Source organism: Podarcis gaigeae (assembly GCF_964106915.1).
Source record: "Podarcis gaigeae genome assembly, chromosome: 1".
Taxonomy (NCBI): domain Eukaryota; kingdom Metazoa; phylum Chordata; class Lepidosauria; order Squamata; family Lacertidae; genus Podarcis; species Podarcis gaigeae.
In genome coordinates, this window is record NC_139678.1 from 11,158,485 (window position 1) to 11,171,498 (window position 13,014).

General features: G+C 42.7%; 1 protein-coding gene across 1 annotated transcript in view; it reads left to right on the plus strand.

The window, feature by feature from the left end:
- BRF1 (BRF1 general transcription factor IIIB subunit) overlaps positions 1–13,014 on the plus strand; it is a 192,053-nt gene that overhangs the window by 28,896 nt on the left and 150,143 nt on the right. Inside the window, exon 3 of the mRNA XM_083734186.1 lies at positions 4,124–4,297. Within this exon, the coding sequence (XP_083590312.1) occupies positions 4,124–4,297 (174 nt within the window). The remainder of the gene's footprint in view (positions 1–4,123; positions 4,298–13,014) is intronic.

A 13,014-nucleotide genomic window follows, 5' to 3' on the forward strand; every position in this document is an offset into this window, starting at 1 on the left:
GGTTTGGGATTCTACAGATGGCCAGGCCACCTGGATCTTCTCTAGGGCCTGCTTAGTTGGTGTGCCATGAGCCAGGATTGCAAAACTATTTCAGTTTTCTGGAAACCGGTTCCACATTTTTATCACCTGCCCTGCTTGGACAGCAGCTAAAAAGGACAAGCTAAAACGAGGAACGTGTAAAGGAGTCCAAACTCTGCCAAAACAAATGTAAACGGAGACAGTTGTAAGTGAAAGTAGAATGAGGAACGTCGTGCTGAATCACTAAAACAATAAACAGTTACTTTTAATACACCAAAAGCAGAAAATAGGGAGCAAATTGGGACATTATATGAAAAAGATGTGAAAAGATGACATACCATATTTTTCCGTGTATAAGACGTAGGTTTCTCCCCTAAAAAATAATGTCCAAAATTTGGGGGCGTCTTATACATGGGGGCCATCTCCCCCCATTTTCTTAAACCGGAGTCACCCAAAATAGGGGGCATCTTATACATCGGGGCGTCTTATAGACAGAAAAATAGGGTAATTTGTATAAACAAAGTCATTTTGGGTCATTAGGAAATGGATACTGGTGACATAATGTGCTTGAACTTTCAATGTATGCCATGCTATATTTTACTCACTCGCTCGCTCACCCGCCCTCCCACCCACCTACCTGTACCCCTAGTCCAAAGGGCTGCCACACAGTTTACAGTCTACAAAATTAAAATTACACTGTTTTGCTTGTAGACCCAGACAGAAGAAAGCAGTGTTTCATTATACTTCAGTGCTAAATTACGGTATTTCTTATTCCCCTGAGCATAGGGAAAAAAGAAGGGTTTACTAAGCATTACAAAACTGGTATTGAGAAAGTGCTTCTGTTTAGGAATTAGCACGCAGCCTGGTGGGCATAATGTAGTAATCATAGTATGTATTTCTGCTGTTGGTGCATGTAGTGTATGCACACTGGGAAGCTCCAGCTCATTGCAGCTGCCTGCCATATCTGTATGTAGCAAAATACATGGAATCATAGAACTGCACATGTATGTGATCACATTAGTATTTACATGCTGGTTGCATGCCAGTTCCAGCTTTGTATTACTTCTCATCTCGCAATTTCATAACGTTTGAAGCAGCCACAAGAGAATCAGCTGCACTGTGCCCTGCAGGAGCAACTTCTTTTGGTGTATGTGTGTGTGGGGTTAAGATCAGAGTACGGATTATGTTTGTTAAAGAGGCTTAGGAATTAAAAATAATGGTGGGTGCACTATGCTCCTTTGTAGGGAAATTAAAAACATAGTTGCTGATTAACCTGCACATCCCATTTTAATTATAGCCAGGCACAGCCTGTTCAGGATAGTTAATTTATGTGGGTTAGAGACCAGTGCAGCGCTGGCACATCTGCAAGCAATTTAATTTAATTTAATTAGCAAAATGGTGCTAGATTGGGCATTTGGCAATTGGGGTTTGGGATTGGCAGCACTATGGGCATTGCTCATGTCGGAAGACAGCACTAACAAAGTCTAGTTTCTCGCAGTTCAAAAATGATGCACGTACAGACAAGCATACAGAGAGAGACACCAGGTGGTTCTGTGAAAGCTTGGTTGGCTTTAATCAAAACGATTCATTGTGGAAAAAGTCCTATGAATAATTCCCCATGTTTCTGGCACCAGCTTTGATCTGATTTGGAGTACACAAGGCACTTTTTAGATGACATATTAAAATTATATATGTGAGCTTTGTCGGCAACAGTTTATCAGTTTGGATTGGAAAAACAAGATTTTGAGCATCCTGTGTTGACCAAATAATATTTAGTACAGTTCAGGAATCGAGATAGGTCTTTCTCCACATTTCTAGTCAGTCTCATCAAGTGCAGTTTGTAATTCCCAGGGCAAAGCTCACTTCCCCTGTTTATAACTGGTATAACACAGGCCAGGATTGGGTTTCTTCAAACAAAATTGGTAGGCAATGTAGACGATAGAGAAAGCCTAGTGAAAGTATTATGGGAAAAGTTGAATTTATAGATTAATGTATCCAGGGAAGGGATGCAGCATACTGGTAGATCTTTCTTTTAGATTCTTTTAGCTTCAATCCCTGGCATCTTCTAGTAGGGCTGGAAAGGATTTGTGACTGAAATCCTGGAGAGATCCTGCGAGAAAGGCCAGGCATAGGGAACATGTTCCTGGATTTCAGCTCCCATAAGCCCAGCCAACATGGGCAATGGTCAGGGATGATGGGAATTGGAGTCCTATAATGTTTGGAGTGCCTCTGTTTCCCAACCCCAGTATAGTCCCTGGTATAAAGGATCAGTGGTGTAAAGCAGATTTCTGAGCCCTTATGAGCATAGCTTTTAGATCATATAAAATATTACTGATTGTGGTGGAAGATTTGTTATCTTGGCCCCTTGGACATAGGACCCAAATGGAAGGTTGCGTTATGAACTGACCCTATAAGAGCTTATCTGTCATATCTGGCTACTCTCTCCTTAGTCTGGTGTTATAGGTGCTTTGATAGGAAGTCCGGAAGAAGAAGCACAAAGTAATTCACATGGACACAGTATTTTCATTTCCCTGACAAGTCTGGTGTTGTCATCATGTGCTTAGCTTAAACTGTTGAACAAGCCACATGGCAAACTTCTCTCCCTGCATGGAAATGTTATTTGTTTCTAATATCCCCGTGAAACTTTAATGTTCTGCATGTTTCCTGTAACAACACATGGCAGAAACATTTTTCTTACATATTGAACCTATGCTCTACTCATTGGCCGGTCAATAAATACCATACTTACTTTACCCTGTTCTTCTATAACTACTCTCCTTCAATTTGGGCTTGTGCTCTTGCCACAGTTTCCTGCAGCTGAAGTGTTTATTAGCATGATGTGCCTGTGCTATGCTTTCCACAACTGTATCACCAGCTGTGTCATATCCTCTTATGAGTCATCTAAAGGGCTTCAAACAAAGCAATAAGGTGCATCCGTCTTCTTGAAGCCACAACTTAATCTTTGTAATCTGGCAGCTGAGCTCTCCTCAAATGTGATTTGCAGGAAGTACTTCCACAGCAGTGGCAAACTTAGAGGGCACATCTCTTTCTATGGCCAGATTTCCTCAGTTGTGGTTTTGTCTTGTTTGCGGTCAGGGGACCTGCATGAGCAAGAATGTGCTTTGCCAGATTTTTGGTGAACTGAAAACTTTCACTTTTCTTTCAAACTAATGTGGAATGTCTTCTGTTTGCAATTTTGAGACATGCACCCTTGCACTGAGGGGCATTCTTCACTCTCTTCGGAGTAGAGTATCTGTACATTTATTCAGATGAAAACAATCCTGCTTCTTAACAAACCTTTGGCTTATCTGTTTGAAGCCATGGGTGGTGGTGGAATCACACAATTTGGTTTTGCTTTTTTGGGGAGCAGTGGGGAAATAGACAATTTTGGGGGGAAACTGAAATGCATGCTTATTTATCATCCAACCTAAACTTATTTGATTTCTCTAACAGCTTAAAATCTATCATTTATAGTAGCACATATTTGGCACATATATGAGTTTTATGCTATGCACATCTACTCAGAAGTAAAATCCATTCTTTTTAGTGTAGCTTAAGCTTGGGCAAGTGCCTAGGACTGCAGCATCAAAAAATGAATACTGTACTTTAGTTTTATACAAGCAAAATTGTGAATACACCCACTATAAGAAAGAAAGAAAGAAAGAAAGAAAGAAAGAAAGAAAGAAAGAAAGAAAGAAAGTGCTACAAATTGTTGTACCCTATGCTATCTAAGTGGATATATATTAGTTTGTGGGGTTTTTTGTGATCTGCAGGCAGCACTGCAGAAATTCATAATTGATTCGGGTGTTGTATATATTTAACACTGTACATAGTTTTAAGTAAAAATCTTTATACTGCCCATATTGAGTGAACACAACCCCTTCTTGGGTGCAAATTATATAGTATCTGAGAAAGAGAGCGGACCTAGCGGCTTTAAAAGTTTTAACTTCTTATTTTATAACAAAACAACCCCCTACCCAAAAGTATAGAGCAACCAAGTTGACTTCAATTCATAGTGTAAGTATGCTTTGCAAATGGTGTATTATTATTATTATTATTATTATTATTATTATTATTATTATTATTTATTGTTTTCTCTTGAAAGGAAAACGGCAGATCCATCATTTGGGGAACCAGCTGCAACTGAATCAGCATTGCCTTGATACAGCCTTCAATTTTTTCAAGATGGCCGTGAGCAAGCACTTAACCCGAGGGAGGAAGATGACCCATGTGATCGCTGCTTGCCTCTACCTGGTGTGCAGAACAGAAGGCACTCCACGTATCCTTTCACTGCTGCTTGAATATTTTGGGGGGCATTCCTTGGGCCGTTTGAGCGCTTAACTCTTCTGTGCTTATTCAAATATAAGTCCATTTTTGTACACTTTAATCTTGTCACTCATGGAAGAAAACGCCAGGAAAACATTTTGTCTTGAATAAAAGTCAATGGTGAAATTGGTAGGGATTGTCCAATTTAATCTATAGTTGAATATGGTGCCCTAGCCTGTAGGGGAGGGGCATGAACGGACTACCCCCGCCCCTTTGCATTAGATCAGGCCACAATGTGATTATTCCACATTTCAGGTCAGCTCACTGATTCTATGCACTGAGTATTTTTTTTTATAAACAATTAAATGTGCCTATTTACTAGCTGTGTATGCCCTAAATCTCTTGATGCATGTGCTTTTTAAGGGTGATTGTCTCATGTCAAAATATAACGACAACAAATTATATTTGCAACAATACAGTGTACAGGTAGCTTTCATCTTAAGCGGGGGATTGATTTGGGAGGTTCGCTCATAAATGCAAAATTGCATATAGCCAGGAACCTCAGGAACTGCCAGCCCCCCTTCCAAGATGGAAGACAGTGTCCCAGAGCCCTCTTCCCTTCTTCCCAAAGCCTGGTAAGCAAGGAGAATCCACTGGGCGTGGGTGGGTGGGGGGTGGACAGTAAATAAATGGAGAGCAGGGCCTCTCCATTTATTTATTTCACCCACCCATGCAAAACTGTGATGATGTAAGTAAAAGCAGCGTAAGATGCATTTCATTTTGATTAAAGCCAAAGCAGTCCTTTGAATCTTTCCACTCTGCGGAACAGGCAAACTGTGTTTCACATTTTGTACCCATTTCCACCTCAACTTCATGATCCTGGTGTTCTTTTCTGGTGTACCATTTTCTTGGGAATGCTTAATTTTTTTCACATTAGTGATGTTTGTTGTTTTCGGCTTCCTGCTCACGGAACAAACAAACGAACAAACAAACAAACAGTGATATGGGGTTCATACCACAATACAAGCACAATGTGCAAACAAACCCAGTATATTGGATTCCTTCTGCTCCTTAGAATTTCAGGTCCGCATTGATAGAAGGAAATACTTCCTCAGGCGGACCAGGAATGAGCGTGTGCTTCCTTCAACAGAGCTATGCTACTTCTGTCCTTTGTTCGCCTGTTAGAATATTAAGCAGTTTCCCTTATTATCTAGGTAATGTGTTGCCTAAACCTTAGACTTTAAAACTTAGCTCAAGGGTGGTGAACCCTTTCAGCCCTTCTTGGACCACGTTTGACAGGTGGGACATCACAATGGTGTCATGACTTGGCTTACCCATGGCACTTTGAAAAGTATGTGAAGTCAGGTGTGGGGCAGGCTGGGTTGAAACAGCCTCGTGGGCCAAATGGAGTGGTCTGTCAGGTCTAATGAAGCCCACAGGTCAGAGGTTCCTTGCCTTAGAGGGGGTAGCAGAGCACAGTGTTTGGGATAAGAATGAAAAAGAACAAAAATACCGAAAATCCAACATGAATCACAATATTTAAAGTAAACAGAAGATTAGATGAAAATGCATACGACAGTTCTGGCAGCAAATTGAGTGCTGAAGTAAGAGTTGAAGAAGGTTTCTTTAACCACAGTAGAGCAAAAAAAGGCAAGCTCCTGGCTGCAGAAATAGAAATACCCAACGTTCAGTGTAAAGCTGCTTTCTTTTTAATGGTTTGCAGCAGAGCAACTATATAATATAATGAGAAACATGTTTACATTTTCAAAGGGCAAAAAAGGTTGAAGAGTATGTTAAATTAACATTTTCAGCATGTTCAAAGTTTAGCTCTCAAGAAAACGTTTATAAAAGGGAAAGAAATAGACAAAAAGCTAAACATAAGAAATAGATTAAAGTGTAGGGAGGAATCCAGTGAAGTAGTTCCCTTAGTGCAAGGTTTTCCAATTGTGCAACAGAACTTCATCACCTTCTCCCTGTGTGCCCCCCACCCTCCCCAAATTTGCTCTTGAGGGTTGGTGGAAACCCCAGAACAGATTTATGGGCATATGGAGGAAACAGAGAGAGGGTAAGTTCTGTTCTACAGCCACAAGTCTTAGCACTAACAAAAATACTTCATTACATACCACCCATCATTTCATGATACTGGGTGTTGTTAGTATTTATTAAATTTGTATACTGCCCTTTGCCCAAAGATCACAGGGTGGTTTACAACATTAAAAAAAATGAGAACACAAAATCCATAATAAAACAAAAGCAAACCAATAACGCCCCCCCCAAAAAAAAACCATACCGTATTTATTGCTCCATAAGACACACTTTTTTCCTCCTAAAAAGTAAGGGGAAATGTGTGTGTGTGTTATGGAGCGAATGGCGCTGCGCAGAGAGGGAGAGATTTTGTTTCTTGTTTTCTTCCTCTAAAAACTAGGTGCGTCCTATGGTCGGGTGCGTCTTATGCAGCAAAAAATACAGTATTTAAAAGGACGTAGAATGTTCAGTCAGCTAAAGGCTTGGTGATAGAGGAACGTTTTTGCCTGGCTCCTAAAGATATGTAATGAAGGTGCCAGGTGAGCCTCTCTGAGGGAGAGTATTTCAAAATGGGGAGCCATTGCAAAAAAAAAAAGGCCCCTTGAGTTTAAATTTAGAAAAATGAAATGCCATTGTAAATAGTATTTGCAAATTGATTAGCATCTTCTGATTCATGGTCTTTCTAAAGGAGCATTTAGGGCTAAACAAGAAGCCACCTCCTAATAAGGGAGGTTTTTTGGTACAAAAGTTGTAGCAATCTGCTTTCAAGCATGGGGGGTGGGTCTTTTGAAAAGAGGGTTGCATTTTGCCAGTAATTTCAACATTATGTGCAAATAATCTGGATATTAGCTACCAGGGTTATTTTGCAAGGTTGTGGGGAATAGGGGGCAGTTAAAAAGAATATGATGGGGCGATGTTTGCCCTTTTTATTCTTTCATCAGCATAATTTGCTTCAGCTTTCCCCTTGTGGTTACCTTGACATTCGGCCCCCAGGACAACGTAGTATGTGTAAGAGACCATCTGGCACAGTGATCTATGTGGGTCTGTTACATAAGCTCAAGCAGTAACTAGAGTGGATAACTAATTTTGTGTATGTTGTCAGCCTGGGTATAGTGGAGTGTTTTCACTTTGGTGGAGTTTCACTTAAATTATGTGCCTGCCTTTTGCTGGATAGTTAGGTCCCCTCATTCCTGTGAACACGAACATGAGGTTATAACTGAAAGCAGTCCTCAAGAAGGGTTGTACTCTCCCCTCCCTTTTGTAATACTAAGTACACAGTCAAAATTCCCTGCTGCCTGGTCAGCCAGTTGCATGGAAGCAGATCTGCATAGCTCTGCATTGACTATATATAGCTCAATGCTTTGCATGCAGAAGGTCCCAGGTCAAGCACCATGCCAGATAAAAGCATCAGGTTGCAGTGAGTGAAATATTCTGCTAGAAATTCTGGAGAGTTGCTGCTGGTCAAGAGTAGACAATACTGAGCTAAAAAGGTAAAGGTAAAGGACCCCTGACAGTTAAGTCCAGTCACGGACAACTCTGGGGTTTGCGGTGCTCATCTTGCTTTACAGGCCGAGGGAGCCGGCGTTTGTCCGCATACAGTTTATCCGGGTCATGTGGCCAGCATGACTAAGCCGCTTCTGGCGAAAGTAGAGCAGCGCACGGAAACGCCAATACCCTTCCTGCTGGAGCGGTACCTATTTATCTGCTTGCATTTTTTTGGCGTGCTTTTGAACTGCTAGGTTGGCAGGAGCTGGGACTGAGCAACGGGAGCTCACCTTGTTGCGGGGATTCGAACCGCTGACCACAGCGCCACCCGCGTCCCTTGATACTGAGCTAGATGGGTGAATAATTTGACCTGGCTTAAGGTTCCCATGAAACCTCCTCCATTACCATATGCTTGTAGTGTTTGGTAACACACCTATCCATTATGTTTAATGAGATGCACATATGTGCATCAGGTGGCCCTGCTTTCAGGCTTCTAGCAGTGCCTAGACCTGGAGGGGTAGTGAACTCTGTGGGGGATCACCACTAATGCACACAACTCCATGCGGGTATAGGTGAATTGTGAAGGTCCTGTGTGAGTGCCTGGAGGCGGTTGGAGGTTGGATGGCGGCTAACAGATTGAGGTTGAATCCTGACAAGACAGAAGTACTGTTTTTGGGGGACAGGAGGCGGGCAGGTGTGGAGGATTCCCTGGTCCTGAATGGGGTAACTGTGCCCCTGAAGGACCAGGTGCGCAGCCTGGGAGTCATTTTGGACTCACGGCTGTCCATGGAGGCGCAGGTTAACTCTGTGTCCAGGGCAGCTGTCTACCAGCTCCACCTGGTACGCAGGCTAAGACCCTACCTCCCCGCGGACTGTCTCACCAGAGTGGTGCATGCTCTAGTTATCTCACGCTTGGACTGCTGCAACGCGCTCTACGTGGGGCTACCTTTGAAGGTGACCCGGAAACTGCAATTAATCCAGAATGCGGCAGCTAGACTGGTGACTGGGAGTGGCCGCCGGGACCACATAACACCGGTTCTGAGAGATCTGCATTGGCTCCCAGTACGTTTCCGAGCACGATTCAAAGTGTTGGTGCTGACCTTTAAAGCCCTAAACGGCCTCGGTCCTGTATACCTGAAGGAGCGTCTCCACCCCCATCGTTCAGCCCTGACACTGAGATCCAGCACCGAGGGCCTTCTGGCGGTTCCCACATTGCGAGAAGTGAGGCTACAGGGAACCAGACAGAGGTCCTTCTCGGTAGTGGCGCCCGCCCTGTGGAACGCCCTCCCATCAGATGTCAAAGAGATAAAGAATTACCTGACATTCAGAAGAATCTTAAGGGAAGTTTTTAATATGTAATGCTGTACTGTTTTTAACACTGATTGGGAGCCGCCCAGAGTGGCTGGGGAAACTCAGCCAGATGGGCGGGGTATAAATGATAAATTATTATTATTATTATTATTATTATTATTATTATTATTATTATTAGATTTGGTCTTGCTAAGGGCAGGAAAGCTGTAGGTGCCTTGTCTGTCTTGAGTTTCAAGCCCCTTACAGGTCTGAATCTTAGAAGGAGAATCTTTGAATCTTGGTGAGCTGCAGTCTCTCGTTCTCTCACTGTATTGCATCCTGCTGTGGGATTGAGTTTAATGAACTAGAAGTTCTTCAAATAAATGAATGCATAATAATACTGACCTGCCTTGCAAGCTTTTAAGGATTACAAAACGTAGATGTCTTTGAATCTCTTTGGATATGTTTAAGTGCTAAGTATTCGTATATGATGATAGTGCAAAAAACCTGCACCAAGAGAAGCAGAATTCAATTATGGAAACTAAGCAACCCTCCTAATCAATGTAGTAAATCTAGAATTGATCATCCCAAAGACATGACTGCCTAGCCTTTGCTTGAAGACCTCTGGCAAATGAGAGACCTCTAGCAAATGCAAAAATTTGCAGGACGCTGAATAATATGCCCATACCAAATTATCTGCTACTTTTGCACTGGTGTTCTCTCAACCCTGCATATAAATTGAGAGAGTCCTTCCAGTAGGGCAAAATGGAAGGCTATAGAATGACTTTTAACAGTAGACTTGCTCTTCAGATTAGCCATAGTTGAGCTGGAATTCGTCACAACATGCAGTGCACATTGTGTTTGTGTGTGTGCATAGATGAAGAATATAATTTTGCCAGATAATACATTGCAATAAATCAACTCTTATTTAGTGTGGTGTTTACTGATAACTTCTTTCTCATGTGAACATGCATAGCTGCCTTTTCTGGAGTCAGCCTGTCGGTCTCTCTGGCTCAGGGCTCTGTACTCTTGCAGCAGTTCTTTGTGGTCTAGGCAGAGGGGCTTTCTTAGTCCAGCTGCCTGGTATCCTTTGGTAGATGGCAGGGATTAAACCTGGGGATTTCTGCCTGCACAGCATGTACTGAACTCCTCAGCTGCAAAATCCCCCCCCCCCAAATCTTGTTTTGTTTTTCTAATGGAAGGGTGACTCTCTGACTTCTTCCTGACCCTGAGCATTGCCCTTCTGCATCATTTGGGTGAATTACATGCAGGAACGTGTGCTGTAATCTTGGCAAGAAAGTGTTTTGATAACTCTAGCAGAGCAACCCAAGAAAGTACTTGGGAGAGGCTGCACATTTTTAAACTTCCAAACTACAGGCTGGAACAACTGGTTGTTCTTGCTATTAAGACCAAATTCTGAGTAGGATGTTTTGAAATGCATGGTAGTCTTGTGTAAGCGTTGCTTTCTTTTTTTCTTTAAAAAATCCTGCCCTTCCTCCAAGAAGTTCGGGATTATGTGCAAGGCTCTCCTCCATTTTATCTTTATACAACAGTAAGGTGGGTGTGATGAGCTGCCAGAGCTTGCCGGTCCTTTGCTAGTACCCGGCCCTCTAAGTGGGCCTGATCAGCGCCAACAGGCACCAGCCAGGCAATGACCCCTGAGGAGACTCTCCACCTTTGGGAGAAGAAGGGTGGGACACTCCACCAGCTGCTTGATGGCAGAGAAGGAGCCCAGTTGTTGTTTGTTAGGGAAGAAGGAAGGGAGGCGAAGCCCAGTAGAGACACAGGAAACAGTTTGGGCAAACTGGATGCTCACATAAGGTGCTTCTGCAGAAATTGGGGAAAGGTGGTCCTTGCTTCCAGTTGGAGATCTTCACCAGGCCGCTCCCCTAAGCCCTGTTGCACATGGTGTGAGAAAGTATACCAAGGGCCTGTGTTGATATAGCACCTTCCTCTTGCTGGGGAGGCATAGGAGCCCTGGATTTTAGCCTGCCAAGGGCTCTGAGGCAGAAAACCTCTGTCCTTTTTGGAGAAAGAGCCTCCCCTGGAACACGGAGGCAGCCCTGGGAGGAACTTACTGACTCTGGGGTTTGGTTTGGCCTGGGAAAAGAAGACATGGATATCTTGAGAAAAGCACAGCACTGAAACAACTCTGAGAAGAAGAGGACTTGGTGCTGGGAGGACTGCAGGTCTGCGAGGAAAGCAGATATTATGAAGCAACACTTTGGGCAGAAAACCTGATATGCAGTTGACCAAGCATGAGTTGGTGGTGCCTTTGCTTGATGGCCCGTGCAAGTCATGGAACATGCCCCCTTTGACGTCGTCCTTCCCCAGGGCTCCTTCCCCAGGTGCAGTGCGCTAGACTGAAAGTTAGGACAAGGGCTGACTTCGATGTGAGAGATCCAGGGTCAGGATCTCTGACAGTTTAATCAATACTAATAGAAGCTTTGGGGTGGGAACAACAACAACAATATCATCATCATCTGAGGGACCATTGTGGCTCAGATATGACAATAGTACTATTGGGGGAAAAGACGCCTCAGTTGTTTTGATTTTGAATTATAAGCATTTTCAAAATTTACTAGATTGCCAAGTGTAGTTAAGGATAGTTAAGGATATTCACTTATGGAGTTGCTATTTCTGCCAATTTGAGCATTTTATTATGTTCACAATAACATAAAGCACCTAAAACCAATTAAGAGTCCATGCAAAACCTGAAAAGTAAACAGGCACTGCATGCAGGCTTGCAATCCAATCAGAGAAGAGTCCTGCAAAGAGGAAAATGAATGAAGGTAAATAAGAGGGAAGGGGCAGTTGGCAAACTCTCCCCGTCATCTCACAACTAGAAGATTGGACTGAGTTGTTTTCACTAGGATTTAGCCAACAGATGGCTCACCGTGTGAACTTTTGGTAGACAGGAATAACTGCAGCTGGTGATGGAAAATATGAAGGATGGACCCCCTGCACTCTCGACAAATGGGCTTTAATTTTCCTTTCCACATATGCTGCCGTGTGTATCGTTTTGGAGAGCGAGCGAGCCAGATAAGAATGTTCCTGTGTCACTGAGTAAAAAGAGGGTGTTTCTTCCTAGTGGGAACAGGATACAGGTGCACAATGTGTGCTTGGTGTTTACAAGTTAACCCTCTTCCTCGCACCAGAAGAACAAAGCTGGACAAAATGCTAAATTGTACTTGTACAAAAACAGTCACATGTAGACTGTAATCTTACTTAAATTTGTAATGTCTGAAACAACACTTGACATATTTTTATATTACATTTTTTATCCCTCCTTCCAAGAAGAGCATAGATTAGAATCATAGAATTCTGGACAAAATGCTAAATTGTACTTGTACAAAAACAGTCACATGAAGACTGTAATCCTACTTAAATTTGTAATGTCTGAAACAACACTTGACATATTTTTATATTACATTTTTTATCCCTCCTTCCAAGAAGAGCATAGATCCCCCCTTCCATTTTTGCATTAAAAAAGTAAACCTAATTTAGAGTGGGTACAAATATGCAGTGCTTGGGGCCGAAGTTGCTCTAGGTCAGCTTGCTGAGCAAGGTGGCGTTTCTAGGGGGGTCCACAAATATAAAAACTTGCTTTACTCCCAAGTCCTCTAACCACACCTGTGGCTTGGGAAGAGGCAGTCTCCTATCTCAGTGTGCTCTGAATATCACATTGCACAAGCTTCTACTTACTTATTTGTATTTATTTATAGGCTGCCTTTTGATAAAATGCACATACCCAAATACGTAAAAAAAGCATCCAAAAGCAAGAAAGCCAACAGCAAAAATGATAAAACGCAGCATGTTTTTTAAACACCCCCCCCAAAGAAGAATTAGAATATCCCAAAGGGTTGTGCAGGGCACCACCGAAAGTTCTCTAAACTTCAGTGCAATTGAGATAAGGCCCAGCCTCTCTCA